Here is an 18,462-nt window from a genome sequence, read left to right on the forward strand (position 1 = left end):
GCGAGGTGTTTTTTTTTATTATTGAAGGGTATTTAATACAACTAATAGGACCTGCAACAAAATGTTGCTGTGTGGGATGTTGCTGTTCAGGATTCCTGCCACTCTTCCCTCTCCCCTCCCCAATTAGTAAGTCAGCATTCTGGGGCTACTGATTATGCTCAGTCCTCCATTGGGCTGCTTTTTTTGGACCCTCTCCCTTAGTTTTTTTTTTTTACGTTTCTTTGTGCTTCTGCAGGGCCAGTTCTAAAGGGCAGCCAGGTGGGGCAGTGGCCCGAGGGCCCCTGGAGCTACAGGGGGCCCCTCAGCTGCCCCTCTGCTCCCCTTCTGCGATCCGCATCCCCCATGCACCCCCGCACCTACCTGTCTCCTGTCTTTTACCATTGCCCTTAATGAAGATGGCGGCCGTGGTTTCCCTAAGGTACTGAAGCCCCTGCCGCCATCTTAGTTGATGGCAGAGATGCACGCACGTAGCACGCACATGTGCCATCAACGAAGATGGTGGCAGAGGCATCATCCCCTTAGGGAAACCGTGGCTCCCATCTTCGTTTAAGTGCAATGGTAAAAGACAGGAGACAGGTAGGTGCGGGGGCCGTGTGCGTGCGCACGCACCCCCTGGGGCCCAGGGCAAGCTGATGCCCAAGGGCCCCGGCATGACTGGAGCCAGCCCTGTGCTTCTGTACATCTTGGGGTTTTCTCAGTCCTGTTGCTGCTTCCCTCTAGTGCATAGGTGGTGCTGTTTTGGCTACATAACCATTAACACTCAAAACCTCAGTTTTTATTTCTTTAAAATGCAAGGTGTCTTCTTCATCAGTTTTTTCACCAATTCCAGAAACTAAAAATCCCCTCCAATAAATAGAGGATTTCAGATCACTCTTCTCCCCTCCCCATAGCTTGGCATTGCATACTCATGTAAAGCCCTCACTCTGACACATTTTAAATACTGAAATGATTCCCTTTAGTTCATTATTAGTGCCTATGTAGCCAAAATGGTACCATCCATGCACAAGAGAGGGTATTGGAAAGCTTTGTGGGGGGGGGATCCTGAGCAGAGAGGAAATGGAATGGAGTGTCCTGGAGGAGAACATGGCTGGCTAGCTGAAACACTGGACAGGAGCAGTTCATATTGTAACATGTTCTTTCAGGCCCTACTTGTGTCTGTCTGTAGCATTTTTATATCCCACCATTTCTCTAAAGAGATACTTTACCACCCCCTTTTAGCCTCCTAACAGCCTTGCAAGGTAGGTTAGGGTCAGCACCAATTGTTTCTCACCTTTGCACTTTGACAAACAGGCACCTGAGTTTTGCCTGGATTAAGCCTTGTATCTGCTAACCATATCCAGATTGGCAACCCCCCTCCACCACCATCCCAAGAACCCTTTATTGGTGGAGGAGTTGCAGCATATCTGTATTGCAGCTGTGAGGAACTAATGGCACCCTTTAAAGAGGAAAGACCCTAGTGTGGCAGAAACCCAGTTTTGCATAAGCATGCATCTTTTCTGGTTTCTCCTACTGAATTTGTTGGAAGTTCAAATGTTGCTTTTGATCTACTTTAAGGTAGTGGCACTTAAAAAAAAAAAAGTATAACCCATCCCGGGGAGGGGGGTGGCGGTGAAGTACAGCTGCCCATGTGCAAAAGGCCTAACATCCATATTATTACACCCTGGCATATGGCAACAAGGTACTATTACACATCCTCGCTGGATCATCACCTTGTAGTGGTGAATAGGCTTGCATGTTCCAATGAACCCTGTGAGTGATGTGGTCGGGAGTGATGTACTCCCAGCAGGGTCACCCTTGAAGGTAAGGTCAAGGGAGAGGAACCAAAGAACGATCCAAGAATGTCCTCAACGGCAGAACAGGCGGAGGATAACAATGTGTACATTACAACGGCTGTGAAGGTGGATGAAGGCTGCAGCAGATAAAAGACTTCCAATCGTCGTGGTATCCATGCCATTGGTTCAAAACCTTTTTCTGTCAAGATAGTGTGTTGATTGCTGTGCGTCAATCTCCCCACATAAAACAAATTCACACGCAGGCGTCTTCCAACCAAATTATCTTGGAAGACAATCTTACTTAGCCACGAGTGATCGCCAGTACATAGTGTAGTATAATATTGTATACAGCGAAGGGGAGTTCTAGGCTATCACTTAGTGGTGGAGCATCTGCTTTGCAGGTTGAAGCTCTCAGGTGTGGTCTCTGGCATTTCCAGGTAGGGCTGGGAATGCCCCCCGTCTGAAATCCTGGTGTGGAAGGAATACTTTCCAGTCAATTGATTGTGCTCCAAAGGACAGAGTTTATTGGAAGACACACAGACCAATGGCCTTTGGGAGAAAGCAAAAAATACGAGGTGTGGACATTCGTTGATAATAAGAAAAAAAAGGGGGGAAACCCGGAATGTCAAAAGAGGGAAATTCCAAATTATGTAGATTTTTTTATTGATTTCTATAAAAGAGAATAAATTTCTTTCAAATACCCAACGCATTTCAGCCCTACACAAGGGCTTTCTTCAGGGGCTATAAACAAATAGAAAAACATCATTTTGACAGACATACAAATTTCAATCTCTATTAAAATTTCTTATAAAAACATTCTTCATTTTGTATATTTCCAGACATTTCATATACACAAATACAGAAAAAACTTTTTGTTACAGTAGCTTCTAAAGAATTTTTCTGTTTCTGTTTCTGTACATAATATAGGTAAGCAAATTCATGTATAGCATTTATTTGTAATATTTAAAAGATACTTACATTTAAGTTGTTAAAGTGCTTTATTCAATAGAGTTTTCTGTCTCACTTTTACTATGAATGGCATCAATGTCTTTATGATTATTTAAAACTGGTAGGGGCTTTTATTATTTTTTACTTGTCTGGAGAATAATTATTCTGACCTTTAGATATAGGATTAAGAACACCTGTCGTATACTTGTGAGTAAAAATATTTTTGGACCTGAGGAATCCTTTACATCAGGGGGAGAAATGGACATTCCTCATTTAAACCACTAGGTGTCATTGTTTTGAGTCTTAAAATCCATTCTATTTCTTTTTTATATAAAAGAGAACTTTGGGAGAAAGGTCAGGAAAAACCTCTGCCCAAAATATGGCAAGCAGAGCTTTATAATATACATATGTCACAGCAAAAATGTATACCTTATCACCTTATTTAGTATCTTGCACATTCTAGGTGGTTACTTTGCACCTTTCGGCCCTGCCCATCCATGTGCCACCTAGGAAATTGCAGAGCTATTGAATGCTATCCCAAGGATGGTACAAGACAGCTCTGGCTTGTTGAAACAGGCTTTCCTGATGTGAAATCTTACGGCTGACCACCACGTCCCTATTTCGTTCCTTAGTGCATTTTCAGATTGCTTTCAGTTTTAGGCAAGGCTGAAGCTACATCATAACATTTCAGGCTTCTGAAGCACAAGCAAAGGCTTCTATTAGGCCTGATTTGGCTTTTTATCATTTGATGAGATTATAAATCTCTCCTCACTGGCAAGCTGCTGGTGCCAGTCAGTGTAAACAGTATTGAGCCAGGTGGGCCAAAGGGTTGACTTGGTAGAAGCCAGCTTCCCGTGTTCCTACGAAACCACTGTAAATGAGGGAATGGAAATGGACTGCCTTCAAGTCGATCCTGACTTAGAGCGACCCTATGAATAGGGTTTTCATGGTAAGCGGTATTTAGAGGAGGTTTACCATTGCCTTCCTCTGAGGCTGAGAGGCAGTGACAGGCCCAAGGTCACCCAGTGAGCTTCATGGCTGGGTGGGGATTCGAACCCTGGTCTCCCAGGACGAAGTCCAACACTCTAACCACTATGCCACACTGGCTCTCTGAAAGTTGTTAGGCCTATTCTCACAGAGCTACAATTCCCAGAGTCGCCCCCTCTTCCCAGACAACTCTGGGAATTGTAGCTCTTCAAGGGGATTGAAAAATGGAATGGACTGCCTTCAAGTCGATCCCGACTTATGGCAACCCTATGAATGGGGTTTTCATGGTAAGTGGTATTCAGAGGGGGTTTACCATTGCCTCCCTCTGAGGCTGAGAGGCAGTGACTGGCCCAAGGTCACCCAGTGAGTTTCATGTCCTGTAGTGTGAAATAGAGGGAACCCCCCCCAATATATCACTTCTTTGTACTCCACCTCACCCAGCCTCAGTTTACGTCACATATTACTTAATATTTTTCTGCATTGTCTGGCTAGATCATTGAATATGGAACATGATAAAACAATGTAACATGTCTTACAAATCATGTCTTTCCACCCATTCCACCTCCAATGTGCAAACTGCAAAAAGACGGAATCTGAGATGAGGGCTGTAGATTTGTGCAACAGAGAGAGAAACCTGCAGTGTGAGGTTTTGAGGAGAGGGAGCTGAGTGTTTAAAGAGGGAGTCGTTATTAGTTGTGCTAATTTATCTGAGTTTGTTGTCTCTGCTGATATTATATTTACTTACTTTCTTACATTTATATCCCACCTTTTTCATCAAGAAACCCACAGTAGCATACATGTGGTTCTCCCATCCAGGCACTGACCAGACCCAGACCTGCATAGCTTCAGCAAGGTGTTGGCCTCATTTACCTTCACACCATACCTTGTACATAAACCAAATACTACAAAGATCCCACAAGTAATGCATACAGGGAACCTGTGGCCCTCTAGATGTTGATGAATTCCAATTCCCATCAGGCCCTGCCAGCCTGGCCAATGGTCAGAGGGATGCTGGGATATTTAGTCCCTGTTTCAATGCTTCTAAAGTGCCCCTGTGGTTCTCTCTGCTTCGGGAAGTAGGGAACATAAAGCATTATGAACACACCAAAAGGTTCCGGGTGCAGATTAGGCTGTGAAGCAGTTCAGAGAACTGGACGTTGAGTGAACATCATGGCCGAGCACAGACTTTATCTCCCATGTTCAAATCCAGTATGTGGGTCACTCTGGCCATCACAACCAGTGCACCATTAAGGAAGACATTTACCAGCTTATATTTCCAAACCATGTCTCTTGAAGGCAGATCCTTTAAAATCCCTGAGGGGCAGCACCTTTGTCATTGTGGCCAGGATCAAGTGGAGGCCATTAAACATTATGTCCTACACTGCCCCTTTTATAAAGCAATAAAAGGAAGGCTGTTGGGTCAGATTATTGTAAACTTGGCTCAGAAGCGGAATGTATCAACTATATGCTGGCAGTTGCATTTTCTTATGTCAGTTATCAAGTGGCCATTTTTACTTTTTTACCTTTTAAAATTAGAAAGAGGTCTGCATCTGCTAATCCTTTAGCCTGGCTAAGCTGGAGTTTCAGGGCTAGCTTTAGTATCTAGATTATTTTTATTGATGTTTTAACTACTATTTGGTAGTTTGGACTTCAGAGTTTGATTTCTTTTTTTACCAATCATTGGATGTATGACGTATTAATGTTTTTAATCCTTTTGATGTATGATGTATTAATGTTTTTGTATACGTTTTGATTTGATGTGCTATGACCTGCGGTTACAACATTAAATTTACTTAACACACTTTAGGGATGGCATGCAGGTTAACTCCAGTAAAAGGTCTTGCTAACCCACAAATAGGGGAACTTGAATTTCTAGTGAGTGTTTGCTCGTGAGGAAGTCCAAGGTTCATTTATATAACAGGGTTCAGCAAAGGGGTGACCACAGTGTAAAAGATGACAACATGCTTGTCACGATCAGAATCTGAGCTCGACTGGGGTCCCATGTACGTTAAGATGCCAGCACCACAGAGTAACGTGACAGGTCGGAAGCGCGTATTGGAAAAGGCCTTGCGCCATCCAGCAGTTGACCACATTTGTAACACAGAGTAAAGAATGAGTCTGTAGGAGGCCAGGATAATGGAAAGGAGCCTCACAAGGATCAATGTAGATACCACAAAAATGATGGGCTCTGTAAAATGTGCATTGGCACATGTGTCCTTCAACACTACTGGCAGCTCATAGAAGTGTCTGGATCCACAGGAGGGGAGGGAGGGAAAGGATGCAGGCCATATTTATCATAGCAATGAAGAAGTCACCAGCCTAGGAGGCTGAAGCCCCCTGAAGTTGGCATCACCTGCTCATGGCAACAGCATAGACTAAGGGATTACAGATGGGCAAATAGAAGTTGTAGGCCATGGCCTCCACCAGAATGCATTCAGTGCAGCCTAGGGACAATGCCATGTACATCTGGACCATGCAACGGGTGAAGGAGATGGTACTGTTTCCAGACACAAGGTGAGCCAGCCTCTGGGGCAAGGTGCTGGTGACATAACAGTTCTCCAGGCTGAAAAGGTGCATCAGGAAGAAGTACATGGGCTTATGAAGTCTGGAGTCAGTCAGCACCAGGATAATGATTACCAGGTTCCCCATAACAGTGAACAAGTAGATGATGAGGACCACAACAAAGAGCACAATCTCACAGTGGTTGGTGAGATCCACCAAGATGAAGTCTGTGATGGTGGTAAAGTTCTCAGTTCCCATCCTGCCATTCTCCCTGCAGCAAAAGACCAACAGAAAGAAACAATGAGATTCTCTGCAAATAGGATTTTCTGAAAACAAGCCAAAATTTGCTTTCTGCAAAGCCAGAATAAGCCCAAAGCCAACCTATAAAAAGTTAACACCATGATACCTTCCTCATACAGTAGCAATTCTTGCTACTACAGGAGAAAGGAACATGCTGTCCAGATGTTTTTTGATAGGATTAATGGGAGTTGTAATCCAGCAACATCTGGAGGGCCACAGGGTCCTCACTCCTGTTCTACTGGATTCTCCATTGGTCCATTACCTGAATATAGCATGTGAGTGTGGCTAATTCTTGGGGCTCTCTGTCATGCAACTCTCCTGTTTTAATGAGCCACATTTTCACCATTGGCCTGTGCAGCCATAACATACCTATTTTCAGAACTAGCTGTGGTTTGTTGTCTTAAAAAGGTAAAGGTGTCCCCGCACTTATAGTGCGAGTCGTCTCCAACTCTTAGGGTGACGTCTTACGATGTTTACTAGGCAGACCGTATATATGGGGTGGGATTGCCAATTCCTTCCCCGGCCTTTCTTTACCCCCCAGCATATGCCGGGTACTCATTTTACCAACCGCAGATGGATGGAAGACCGAGTGGACCTCGACACCTTTTACCAAAGATTCGACTTCCTCCCACTGGAATTGAACTCCGGCCGTGAGCAGAGCTTCGGCTGTGTTACCGCCGCTTACCACTCTGTGCCACGAAGGGCCTTTTCTTGCCTTAATACTAGTTAAATGTTTGGATTCACACTGGATAGCATGGGGATGGGCTGTAGCTTAATATAAGATGAATCCTGGGAGTGTCATATGTGAAGGGTGCTGAGAGTTGTTAGGGAGATGCCCTATTCCCCTCACAGGGCTACAGCCCCCAGAATTCTCTGAGAAAAGGGGATGACTGTTAAACCACTCTGGCCACTGGAGCTCTGTTACGGGAATAGGAGACTCCTAAGGACTCTCAGCACCCTTCACAAACTACACTTCCCAGGATTCTTTGGGGGAAGACATGACTGTTTAAAGTGAAAAAAAGTCTGGTGTGGGTGTGGCCCCCTGATTAGCTAAGGGAAACAGCTGTTAGTCTGGCTGTTAGAACACTGACAGTTGGTTCTTACTGAGCATGTCCGTGCTTATCACAAAAGCCAATGTTAATTATCTTAAATTAATTAAACATCAGCCATGCATTTTTTTAAAAAGTTTAAACTGCAGAAGATGAAGGTCAGAGTATGGGGCAAAGTCAGTCACATGATTATGTGTACTCTGTAAATATGGCTGATTTGTAATTAATTTCAACAAATTATGGGATCATTGACAAACAGTCCAACAGAGGTCTGATTTTTTTTACTGTTTTAGACTTTGAACTCTAGGTTTTTTGTGTATCTCCATGAAAGAGGGTTGTTAAGCAAGCATTTCTGGGTTCAGGGCTATACGTTTTGTAATATTTTGTTTTCAAATTAGCTTTTGGGAAGCAATAGGGGGGTATTTTCGATTTAACATGGTGGAACATGAACAAATCCATGCTGGCTATAGCATACAGCCACGAGATCTAGTAAAGGCTTCTCCTAGATTTTTTTTTTTTTTTAAACAGCTCCCCAATGCAACAAAACAAACTACTTGTCGAAAGTAATTGTAGAAACTTTTCTCCCTGGTAAAGGAAAAGCCCTTAGAGGAATTCAAGGTTGTACAAGGATAACTTTAATGCAGGACCCTTCTTAGGGAGCTTACACGTAATGGGTTTGTTGAGCATTCCTCCTGGTTTGTTTGCAGATGACATTGGCTATCTATTGAGTATTCATTCTGATTTGTTTGCAGGGATGCTAGATAACATTGTGTCAAAGCACATGCTGTCCCACACTGCCTAGTGCATTTTCCCATCACCTTCCCTACTGCAAAAAGTCTGATCTCGTGGAAAAGGGGTTTGTTGCACAAAAGCTCCAAATCAGCTTTAGTTGCACAACCTAAATTTGCCAGTATGTGATGGACTTCCACCCAAAAACAGTGACATCCTGGAAGCTATTGCTAGTGATGGAAGAGTCTGTTAATTTTGGTTCCCACCTTTTTTCATTTTTTCATTTTTTTCCATTCGGTTCTCTACATTTCTGCAGCAATATGCAATTTTTTTTGTTAAAAGTCTTCATGAATTTTTATCAGCATTTTACTAAGAATTTCTCCTACTAAACACATTTAATGTGCTTTTGACTGATGTACATATTTTTGCAAGCAATTTCTCCTAATACAATGATTTTATGTGATATTTTCACTAATATGTGCTTTTTATGCACATTTTCCCCTGATATATGCATTTCTGTAAACATTGTTTAGTTGGGCAACTGCATCAAAAACTTCAGATAAGTGTAAATGTTGAAGGATGGCTGTGGTTTGATTCTCGTATTGCTTTGGAAAGTGCAAATCTGATAGATTCAGCTTTAAATGGAAACGGAATAGAATTTCTACCCTATCCCTAGCCATAGTTAAAACAAACAGACATTACACCTTCATGAAGACCTTGTGCAACTTTTTTTCCAACATATGTCAGCAAATGTGTCTAATAGCACTGAAAGACTGTAGTACTGTGGTTTGCAGTTTGCCAAGAGGGTTGTCTCTAATGGCTACCACTAGCAAGGATTTCAACCAGTTGTTTTAAAATCTGCCATTGGGCAATGCCTTTGTTAGGGCCAACCAAAATAATGCACAAACCATCCTATTCAGTCCTGTAATAAGATATTATAAACTTGTGGTTTTTTTCCAGCAAGAAACCTGTAATTCTGTATTAGTGATTATCTACTTAGTAATTATGAAATTGACGATGATTGCTTCTACTTCTTCTCTAACTCCAAAGGGAGTTTCAGTAGCAACTAGGAAAACAATAACCCAGGACTGATGGATGCTATTAATATCCCCTGTACCATTCAGAACAAGGGCTAAAGACTGACGGGGGTCCATCACTCTGATTGCTGGTACTTTACCCTGTATAGTCCTGGCTGTGAATTGAGTGGCCATTCATGTTAGGTTGTGCTTTGCAGGGACAATTGAATGAGAATGAAGGAACAGGAGAACTGGTGTCCGGAGAAAAGATGTTTGTACAAGGTGATACTATTCATGCTGTTGGTATTGCTGCTACTGCCTCTGGCTGTGTGGGGTCTTCCTGTTGCTCAGTGTAATATCAGTGACCCTCTTCTCACTAAGCACAAGTATTATCAGTCTGGACGCCTCATCATTGCTGGCATCATTTCTCAGATCTACACATTTTCCAACCCTGTAGACTTCAAAAGACATCCTTCTCATGAACTCCTTGATGAACTCGTGTAAGGAACTGATTTCTCAATTATATCATTTTTCAGATGATGCAGCTGTTTTGCAGCAAATTATGTTTGCTGCAACAATTTTGCATATCACCTGCAGACTGGTACAGCATGTCCTTGTACAGATTTCCTCCTAAGGAAGTTTTATTTCCCTATGTGTTTTTTTCATTGCTGCTTCTTTCCCCAGCTCAGCAGGTGATTTTGTGTTGCAGCAAAACTAGTCAAGATTAGTGTACTCTGGCATAAGTTTTCACAGATCAGAGTTTGCATCTGATGAAGTGCACTTTATGCTATAATAACATTTATTAGTTTTTAGTTTTAATCATACCATGTAACTTTCCAGCTAATATTCTTAGGCTGGATATCTATTACCCTCGGGTGGAATGACTGGGATTCCATCTCTTATTACCTTTGTAGTAGTAGTAGTAGTAGTACTAGTAGTCCTTGGTAATTCCAGTGCTTATAGCCAAAGCATTCTCCTCCAACTGCCAATCATTGCTTAAGAACATCCTGTAATATATCAAATCTGTGAAATGACAGCCTTTTTCAATGCACTGTATTGATTTGGAATCATGGCACCTGTAATGTCTCTGTCTGTTGCTTGAAGACAGGGGTGGCTAAGTTGTGGTCCTCCAGATGTTGCTGAAGAACCGCTCCAGTCAGGAGAGCCAATGTTTGGGGGTGATGGGAGTTCAGCAATGTGTGGAGGACCACAGGTTAGCGATTCCTGATTTAGGGTATTTCAGTGAACTCGTGTGGGTCACGTTGATAGGAATACTAAATGAATTGTCATGAGTTCCAGACATCATTTATATGTGTGGTTAGTTTTGAGATCTATTGATGTAGATGTTTATTCTCAGCTTTTATAATATTACGCATGATTATATTGCAGCATCTGTTATAGCTGGCATTTTAGTTACTTTGCTCATCCTAAAATAATAGCTTGTCTTGTGGAAACAATGATTTAATTATTGTTACTATGTTGAAATACATATAAATACATAATCCAGAAAAACCACACTTAAGAGATAGAAAGACATAACACAGTTATATAATTCTAAATATAAGCATAATTCTATGCACGTATTTTCACAATTCAGTGGGGCTTACTCCTAGCTAAGTTGGTATAGGAGTGCACTGTAAACCTGGCCTAAGAACTGCAATAGTAATAAAGCATACACAAACATTCCTATTGAAACACACACTTGCTCATTTATTGCAGTCCGTGAAATGCTACATAACTCCCTCACCTAAAGATGCTGTTCCCAAGGTATTACACATCTCCCTTTCAGATTTCTCTTGAAACCAGTGCAACATGGATTACCTGTCCATCACATGTCCGCTTCCTAAGCCATGTGGATGCCTGCCATCAATTTTGACACCCCACCCTGTGAGAGCAGCTCACTCTTATAGGCATTATTAGAAAATACCAGCACAAGAGAAGCCACAAATCCAAAAATATATGTCGATATCAATGCAACACTATACATGCAAAGCTGGGTTTTAAACATTGCACATGAATGTGCAGCTGTGGTTTCCAAATAATGGCATTTTGAGTGTAAAATTCAGATATGCTAAACATCTATTGAATGGAAATGAAACTATTCCTGCATTCCAAAGCAGAGGCACTCTGATGCAGCATGGAAATCTTTTTGCAGATTCATGACTCAGACTTACCAGCACATCCTGGCCTTTGCATTTGCTGTAAAGGAAATCAATGAAAATCTCCACATCTTACCCAATCTCTCCTTGGGCTTCGATATCTATAACAGCCATTTCACTGCAAGAGAGACCTATCTGGCCTCACTGGAACTTCTCTCCACACGTGGCAGATTCATTCCAAACTACAAGTGTGATGTGCAGGATAATGCTGTAGCTGTCATTGGTGGTCCTAACTCAGATGTGTGTCTTTTCATGGGAACCATTCTGTTTATCTACAATATCCCACAGGTAAGATGTGTTCAAAAAAGCATAGAACTTTAAGCCAGTAATTCTTCTGTTTTCTTTAGATGGGCTTTTTTGTTTTGGAGATAGAAAGAGGCATTCTAGAAACATTTCTAAAGGGCAAATCCTGACAAAGAAGAAGAATCCTTTTTATTAGGTTAGTTCAGAGTTATGAATGGAGAGGACCACTCCACCCTTCCTCTGTCCGTGGAATGCTATTGAAGGGAGACATAGAAAGAATTTTGGAAATCCTATTTCCCATCTCCTTATTTTCCTTCTAGCTTGGATTTGGCTCTGCTCCAGTGATGAATGACCAAACCCAAGGTGCTTTCTTCCAGAGGATGTTTCCTAGTGTGGATCACCAGTATACAGGGATTCTCCAATTGCTATTGTTTTTCAGGTGGACATGGATTGGGGTGGTCTTTATAAATGATGACAATGGACAGAGGTTTCTACAGACTGTGCTTCCTGAGTTTTCTCAGAATGGTATCTGCTTTGATTTCATAAAACCTTTACCAATCGTCTATTTTGCCACTGACGTTCATGACATGGTGGCCAAGTGGACTGAAATTTACAAGGTTATTATGGATAGTACTGCTAATACTGTGGTCTTACATGGCGAAATTCATACTATGATATTTTTGAGAATGTTTCCCCGGGTTTCAGAATATGAGAACATAACAATGAAGGCAAAAGTCTGGATTATGTCAGCCCAGATGGAATTCACATCAGTCTCCTTTCAGAATACTTGGGGCATAGATATCATCCACGGTGCTATATCCATAGCAGTTCACTCAACGGAGGTCTTAGGATTCCAGAAATTTCTTCAGATGACAAATCCTACTTTGGAAAACAAAGATGCCTTTAGGAAGGTCTTCTGGGAAATGGCATTCAACTGTTACTTCCCCGACTCTGAGGGAGATGAGCCGGGTGGCAAAGTTTGCACTGGGGACGAGAAGCTGGAGAGCCTCCCTAGGTCTGTTTTTGAAATGAGCCTGACTGGCCACAGCTACAGTGTCTATAATGCGGTCTATGCTGTGGCACACGCTTTGCAATCCATGCACTTTTTCAAATTCAAAAACAGACCAGTGGCAGCAGGAGGGATTCAGGAGTTTCTGAAGCAACAGCCAGGGCAGGTAATTTCCTGAGCACAGAAATGCAGGAATCCTCATGCATGCCCGCTGTCAGCATGTGGCATGTTGGGGGAAAATGCTAGTGCCCAGTAGCCCCAGGAAAGCCAGCAAGAGCTGATGCCAGCATGCCTTTGCTTTTGTTTTGCAATGACAACAACAATAATATTTTTATTCTCTTTACTTCTAAAAACATTTTAGGGCCCAACATTAATGAGAAGTGGGCTGGGCTTTTCAGGGGCATAATGTTTCCCTAGACTTGGTGTTCCTTGAAATAAGGTCACTGGAGGTTTATTGGTGTTTCCTAAGATATCATCATCATCCACTGTCCACATGTGTTAAGATGATTTACATCCATACAATAAAAACAATACTATAAAAAAATAAAGTTTTATAAGCACCACAAATGAATCCCCAAGGCAGTAAGTTCTCACCCCCCCCAAAAAAAAACCCTTCAGCCAGCTGGAAAAGTTTGTCAAAACTAAAATGTCTTCAATTGTTTTGGGAAAGTACAGATTCTAGGTCCACCTAGAATCTGTACTTTCCCAAAACAACTGAAGCCATTTAAAGACACATCTCAATTCGGATGGCCCTCCACATAACAGAAGCACCAGCACTGAAAGCCCTGCTCTGAGTTGGTGGAGCAGGTTTATGATATTTTAGGGACTTCAAGGAGAGAGTTTCCTGCAAAAAGTAATGAGCTTCTGGATAGGTAAGGGGTAAGCTGGTGTCTTAAGTAACCTTGGCCCAAGCTGTATAGGCCCTTATATGTTTGTACCAGAGCCTTGAATTTGGCCTGGTAGCAGATTGGAAGCCAGTACAGAACCCATGAATAAGGTATTGTATGTTGACAGTAGTTTGACCCCCACAAGCCACCTACTACTGTGTTCTGCACTAGCTGCAGCCTCTGGACCAACCTCAAAGGTAGCACTACATATAGCACATTGCAGTCATCCAACCATGAGATTACCAATGCATGGACAATTCAGGTTAAACTGTCCTAATCCAGGAATGGTTGTAGATGTTTTACCAGCAAAGCTGGTAAAAGCCACTCCTAGTCACTAAGGACACCTGTGTCTTCAGTGACACAGGTGCATATAGGACTATCCCCCAGACCATGCACCTGATCCTTCAGTGAGAGTGTAATATTGTCCAGCCAGCACAGGCAACTGAATTACTTTCTGACATTTACTTGCAAACCTGCAGCCAGGGCTTAGCTTTGTCTTTACCTCAAGGATGTTTTCCCCCATTGTGTTCCTATCTGACTTTTCATATATCCTGTTGATGGTGCTAAAAATGATGAAGATTACAAATATGATGACAGAGGCCAATACGAGTGCTATGGACAATGTTGTAAGGGGACCATTAAATGTAGCTTGTGGAAGATCATAAACGTATATTTGCACCATCTTATATATTATTTGCCTTTTCTGTTGTTTCAATTTAGCTTTATTATTACCTTAGAAGGGTCTCATTTAACAACAGCGCTGGAGAAAAGGTTTCCTTTGATCCAAATGGGGAATTAATAGCTGGATTTGATGTTATCAACTGGGTGACATTCCCAAACCAGTCCTTTCTTAGAGCCAAAATTGGAAAGGTAGACGCTATCGCCCCCAAAGACAAAATGTTGAGCGTTTTGGTGGATGAGATTATATGGCCCAGCGCATTTAACCAGGTACAATCAGTAAACAAACAATGGAAAACAGAATGACTTTGTGAAGTTTTGCCTCCATGGCTGTAATTCTCTGCATACCTACTTAGGAGAAAGTCCCATTTAATACTAAACAGTTTACCTCTAAGTACTGATATGTAGGATTTGTAATACTTTTACATCATGATGAAAAATAATCAACATGTATCCAAGTAAAACTGGCAAATGGTTGGTTATTATGGAAAATGAGATTTCAAAGGATTCCATTGGATAAGAATGATGTTGGCCAAATCCCGGAGTGAGTGGAAATGTTTGCCAGAGCCCATTTCTCAGATATATAAAAGATTTGAGAATTGGCTATTAGCCAAAGTCTGAAGAGGGCTTATGCTATCTAGATACAATGCCATCTTGACTAGGGTTGCCAGGTTCAGGGCCTGAGACTGATCCTGTATCTTTAGGAGAAGAGAAAGTCAGCCAAGTGCAGGTGTTCTTGCAACCCTGTAATGGGAAAAACCACAAGGTGGAATTCTCCCTTCCCCCTGCACAACTTTTAAAGATTCAGAAGACCTCTTGGAGTCTCAGGCCCTCAACCTGGCAACCCTAACTTGACACGGGAGACACAATGGTCTCAAACCTTTGTCATTATAGTCTCAAAACATTGCAGTTCTACAGCATGATCATCATGTAAATACATTTATGTACAGGTGCAGCCCCCTTCTCTGTGTAATGACTTTTGCCATCCAGGTTATAGCAAGTCCAAGAAGGAAGGGGAACCATTTTGCTGCTATGATTGTCTTCCATGCCCCAAAGGGAAAATTTCCAACCTGACTGGTAAGAAATGTCATTTGTAATGTTTTCTCAAATTAGCTCTGAGCCATGATTTGTACATCAGAATTTTTAGACACTCATTCCCTTCATCTTTAAAATGTTGTTCAGAGTTGAATGATGCTGATAATACCCACATCTCTGCTCTTGTGAATAATACCCAACTTCTCAAAGGGAAAGCAAAATACTACCGAAATTAAGAAGGATTTCATCATTTACAGATATGATGTAGATGGACATTAATAACTCCTGATTTAGGATCTCTAGGGGAAGGAAACGCCTTTGGTGGTAGGGATCTGCTGTGGATTCTTGCAAGCAGAACAGCTTGAGAATGGTGCATAATCCTTGTTTTGAGCGACATGTTCTCATTCAGAGCTTTTTAAGTACTGCTGATCCAAAATCATTTTGACACTTTTTGAAAGCTTCTCCTAATCTGTTGGAGAATTTTGCTACCCCATGGAGAATGTTGGGTGAAATAGCCTCCCCAGTTTTGCCATGCATGAATTTTAGCTTCAATTATGGATCCAGTTTTAATTTAGTTTAATTCTTTTTAACATAATTGAAGGAAGGAATGTGCTGGACCCTAATCCTTCCAGTCCTTTTCTCTTAGTCCACTGTTCTCTTCATCCACCAATATGAACTAACAATGGGATTTCATTCAACATTAAGTGAGTCAAAAATTCTCAGAAATATTTTATTTCTGTTGGGGGAGATGGGAAGCTGTTGGAGAGTTTCCCTTGGCACCAAGGAATATTTGCAATATCCACCATATTCACATTTATCACCCACAAATAGCATGGAGAATTTTGGAAGGCCATTTGTAACATACCCAAGTACAAAAAAAAAATCTTGTTTTCCTTTTCAGACATGGATGACTGTTGGCAATGTCCAGAAGATCAATATGCCAACCACGACCAGAATTTATGCATTCCAAAAAACGTAACCTTCTTGTCATACGAAGAACCTCTGGGAATTAGTTTGGCCATTTTTGCTCTTTCCTTTTGTTTCACCGCAGCTTTGGTGCTGGGGATCTTCATTAAACACAACAATAGTCCCATTGTCAAAGCCAACAACCGAAGCCTCACCTACACTCTCCTCATCTCCCTCTTGCTCTCCTTCCTTTGTGCTCTGCTATTCATTGGCCAGCCAGAGAAGGTGACATGTCTCCTTCGACAAACTGCTTTCAGCATCATCTTCTCCATGGCAGTTTCTTGCATATTGGCCAAAACAACCATAGTGATTTTAGCTTTCATGGCCACCAAGCCAGGGTCTAGTATGAGGAGATGGGTAGGGAAAAGACTGGCCATTTCGGTGGTTCTTTCATGCTCCCTGATTCAAGCCATTCTTTGTACTGTGTGGCTGGCAACCTCTCCCCCATTCCCAGATTTTGACATGCACTCAATGACTGAGTGCATTGTATCAGAATGCAATGAAGGTTCAGTCACCATGTTCTATTGTGTCCTGAGCTACTTGTGCTTGCTGGCCATTGTCAGCTTTAGTCTGGCTTTCCTAGCTAGGAAGTTGCCTGACAGTTTTAATGAAGCTAAGTTCATCACCTTCAGCATGTTAGTCTTTTGCAGTGTTTGGCTGACCTTTGTCCCAACCTACCTGAGCACCAAAGGAAAATACACAGTAGCTGTGGAGATCTTCTCCATCTTGGCCTCCAGTGCTGGGTTACTGGGCTGTATATTTCCCCCCAAGTGCTATATCATTGTAATAAAGCCTGAGCTGAACAGCAAGGTGCATCTAGTAAGAAGAAGAAAATGAACAAATCTGAAACTGGAAAGCCCCAATGCAGTTAATAGAAAGTACCTCTTTATCTTCTTTTATTTATTTATTTATTTATTTTTATTTTGTTTCATTTTTAGACCGCCCATAGCTAGTAGCTCTCTGGGCGGTGTACAAAACAGATTAAAAATACAATATTATAATAAAATCAATCACATATATCAACAACAATATTAAAATAAAGTGTAGACATAAACATTAACATTAAAAACATTAAAAAGCCTGGGAGTACAGCCAGGTCTTAACCTGGCGCCTAAAAGAAAGCACCGTAGCGCCAGGCGTATCTCTTCAGGTAAGCTGTTCCACAATTCGGGGGCCACTACAGAAAAGGCCCTAGATCTGGTAACAATCCTCCGGGCATCCTGGTGAGATGGTACCCGGAGGAGGGCCTTAGATACTGAACGAAGTGAACGGGTAGGTTCATAGCGGGAGAGGCGTTCCACAAGGTACAGTGGTCCCACACCGTGTAAGGCTTTATAGGTCAAAACCAGCACCTTGAATCTGGCTTGGAAACTAATAGGTAGCCAGTGCAAACGGGCCAGGACAGGTGTTATATGCGCAGACCGATTGGTCCTCGTCAATAGCCTGGCTGCCGCATTTTGCACCAGCTGAAGTTTCCGAACTGTCTTCAAGGGCAGCCCTACGTAGAGTGCATTACAGTAATCCAGTCTAGAAGTTACCAGGGCGTGATTAACTATTAACTTCCTGCAAAAGTCAGGAGAGAATTTTGACACTTTTGGGGGGCATGGGCAGTTTGGGTTTTTAGGGATGGAGGAAACTACATTTGTAATGGCCAGCAGGCTTCTTTCTCTTTATTCCCTCTTGAAAACATATTTTGCCTCCCCATTAGGCAGCAGTAATGCACCAGGGTTCAACAGGCTTCCATCACCCCATATAGCACCCTTCCAGGGACATTGCTGTGAGGGGAATGGCTGCCCTTGCTGCCACAGAAGCATTGTGAGGCAAGACGGCTTTGGAGATGCAGAGATGGTAAAAAATGGTGCAATCCCCTCCCCCCTTTTATTCAGTTCAGATACAATTCTTAATATTGGTTATTGTTTAATGGGACCGATGGTTTGTATATCAAGTTCAAACCATGTTTTCCCATCAGAGCTTTCACTCTGCCCTTAACTATGAGTTGGATCTTGGTGTATAATGTAAATCCAAAATGAAACCATCAAACTGCATTATGTATTTATTACATTTATACCCTGCCTTTCTTTTCATGATAGAAAACCCAAGGTGGCTTACATATGGTGCCCAGGCAGTCTCCCATCCAGGCACTGACCAGACCTGATGCTGGCCTCAGGTGCCTTCAGACTGT

The 18,462-nt window shown here is 42.2% G+C and overlaps 1 protein-coding gene and 1 pseudogene across 1 annotated transcript; one reads left to right on the forward strand and one right to left on the reverse strand.

The window, feature by feature from the left end:
* Window positions 1-5,617: 5,617 nt before the first annotated feature.
* On the reverse strand, window positions 5,618-6,467 carry LOC133367338 (olfactory receptor 2D3-like; annotated as a pseudogene).
* A 3,070-nt stretch (window positions 6,468-9,537) lies between these two features.
* Window positions 9,538-17,117, forward strand: LOC133367339 (vomeronasal type-2 receptor 26-like). Its single transcript, XM_061591441.1, has 6 exons — window positions 9,538-9,803; window positions 11,573-11,750; window positions 12,026-12,880; window positions 14,322-14,549; window positions 15,230-15,356; window positions 16,216-17,117. The coding sequence occupies exons 1-6, from the start codon at window positions 9,538-9,540 to the stop codon at window positions 17,115-17,117; spliced, it is 2,556 nt and encodes an 851-aa protein (XP_061447425.1).
* Window positions 17,118-18,462: the final 1,345 nt, after the last annotated feature.

Source organism: Rhineura floridana, chromosome 11, assembly GCF_030035675.1.
Source record: "Rhineura floridana isolate rRhiFlo1 chromosome 11, rRhiFlo1.hap2, whole genome shotgun sequence".
NCBI classification, from domain to species: Eukaryota; Metazoa; Chordata; class Lepidosauria; order Squamata; family Rhineuridae; genus Rhineura; species Rhineura floridana.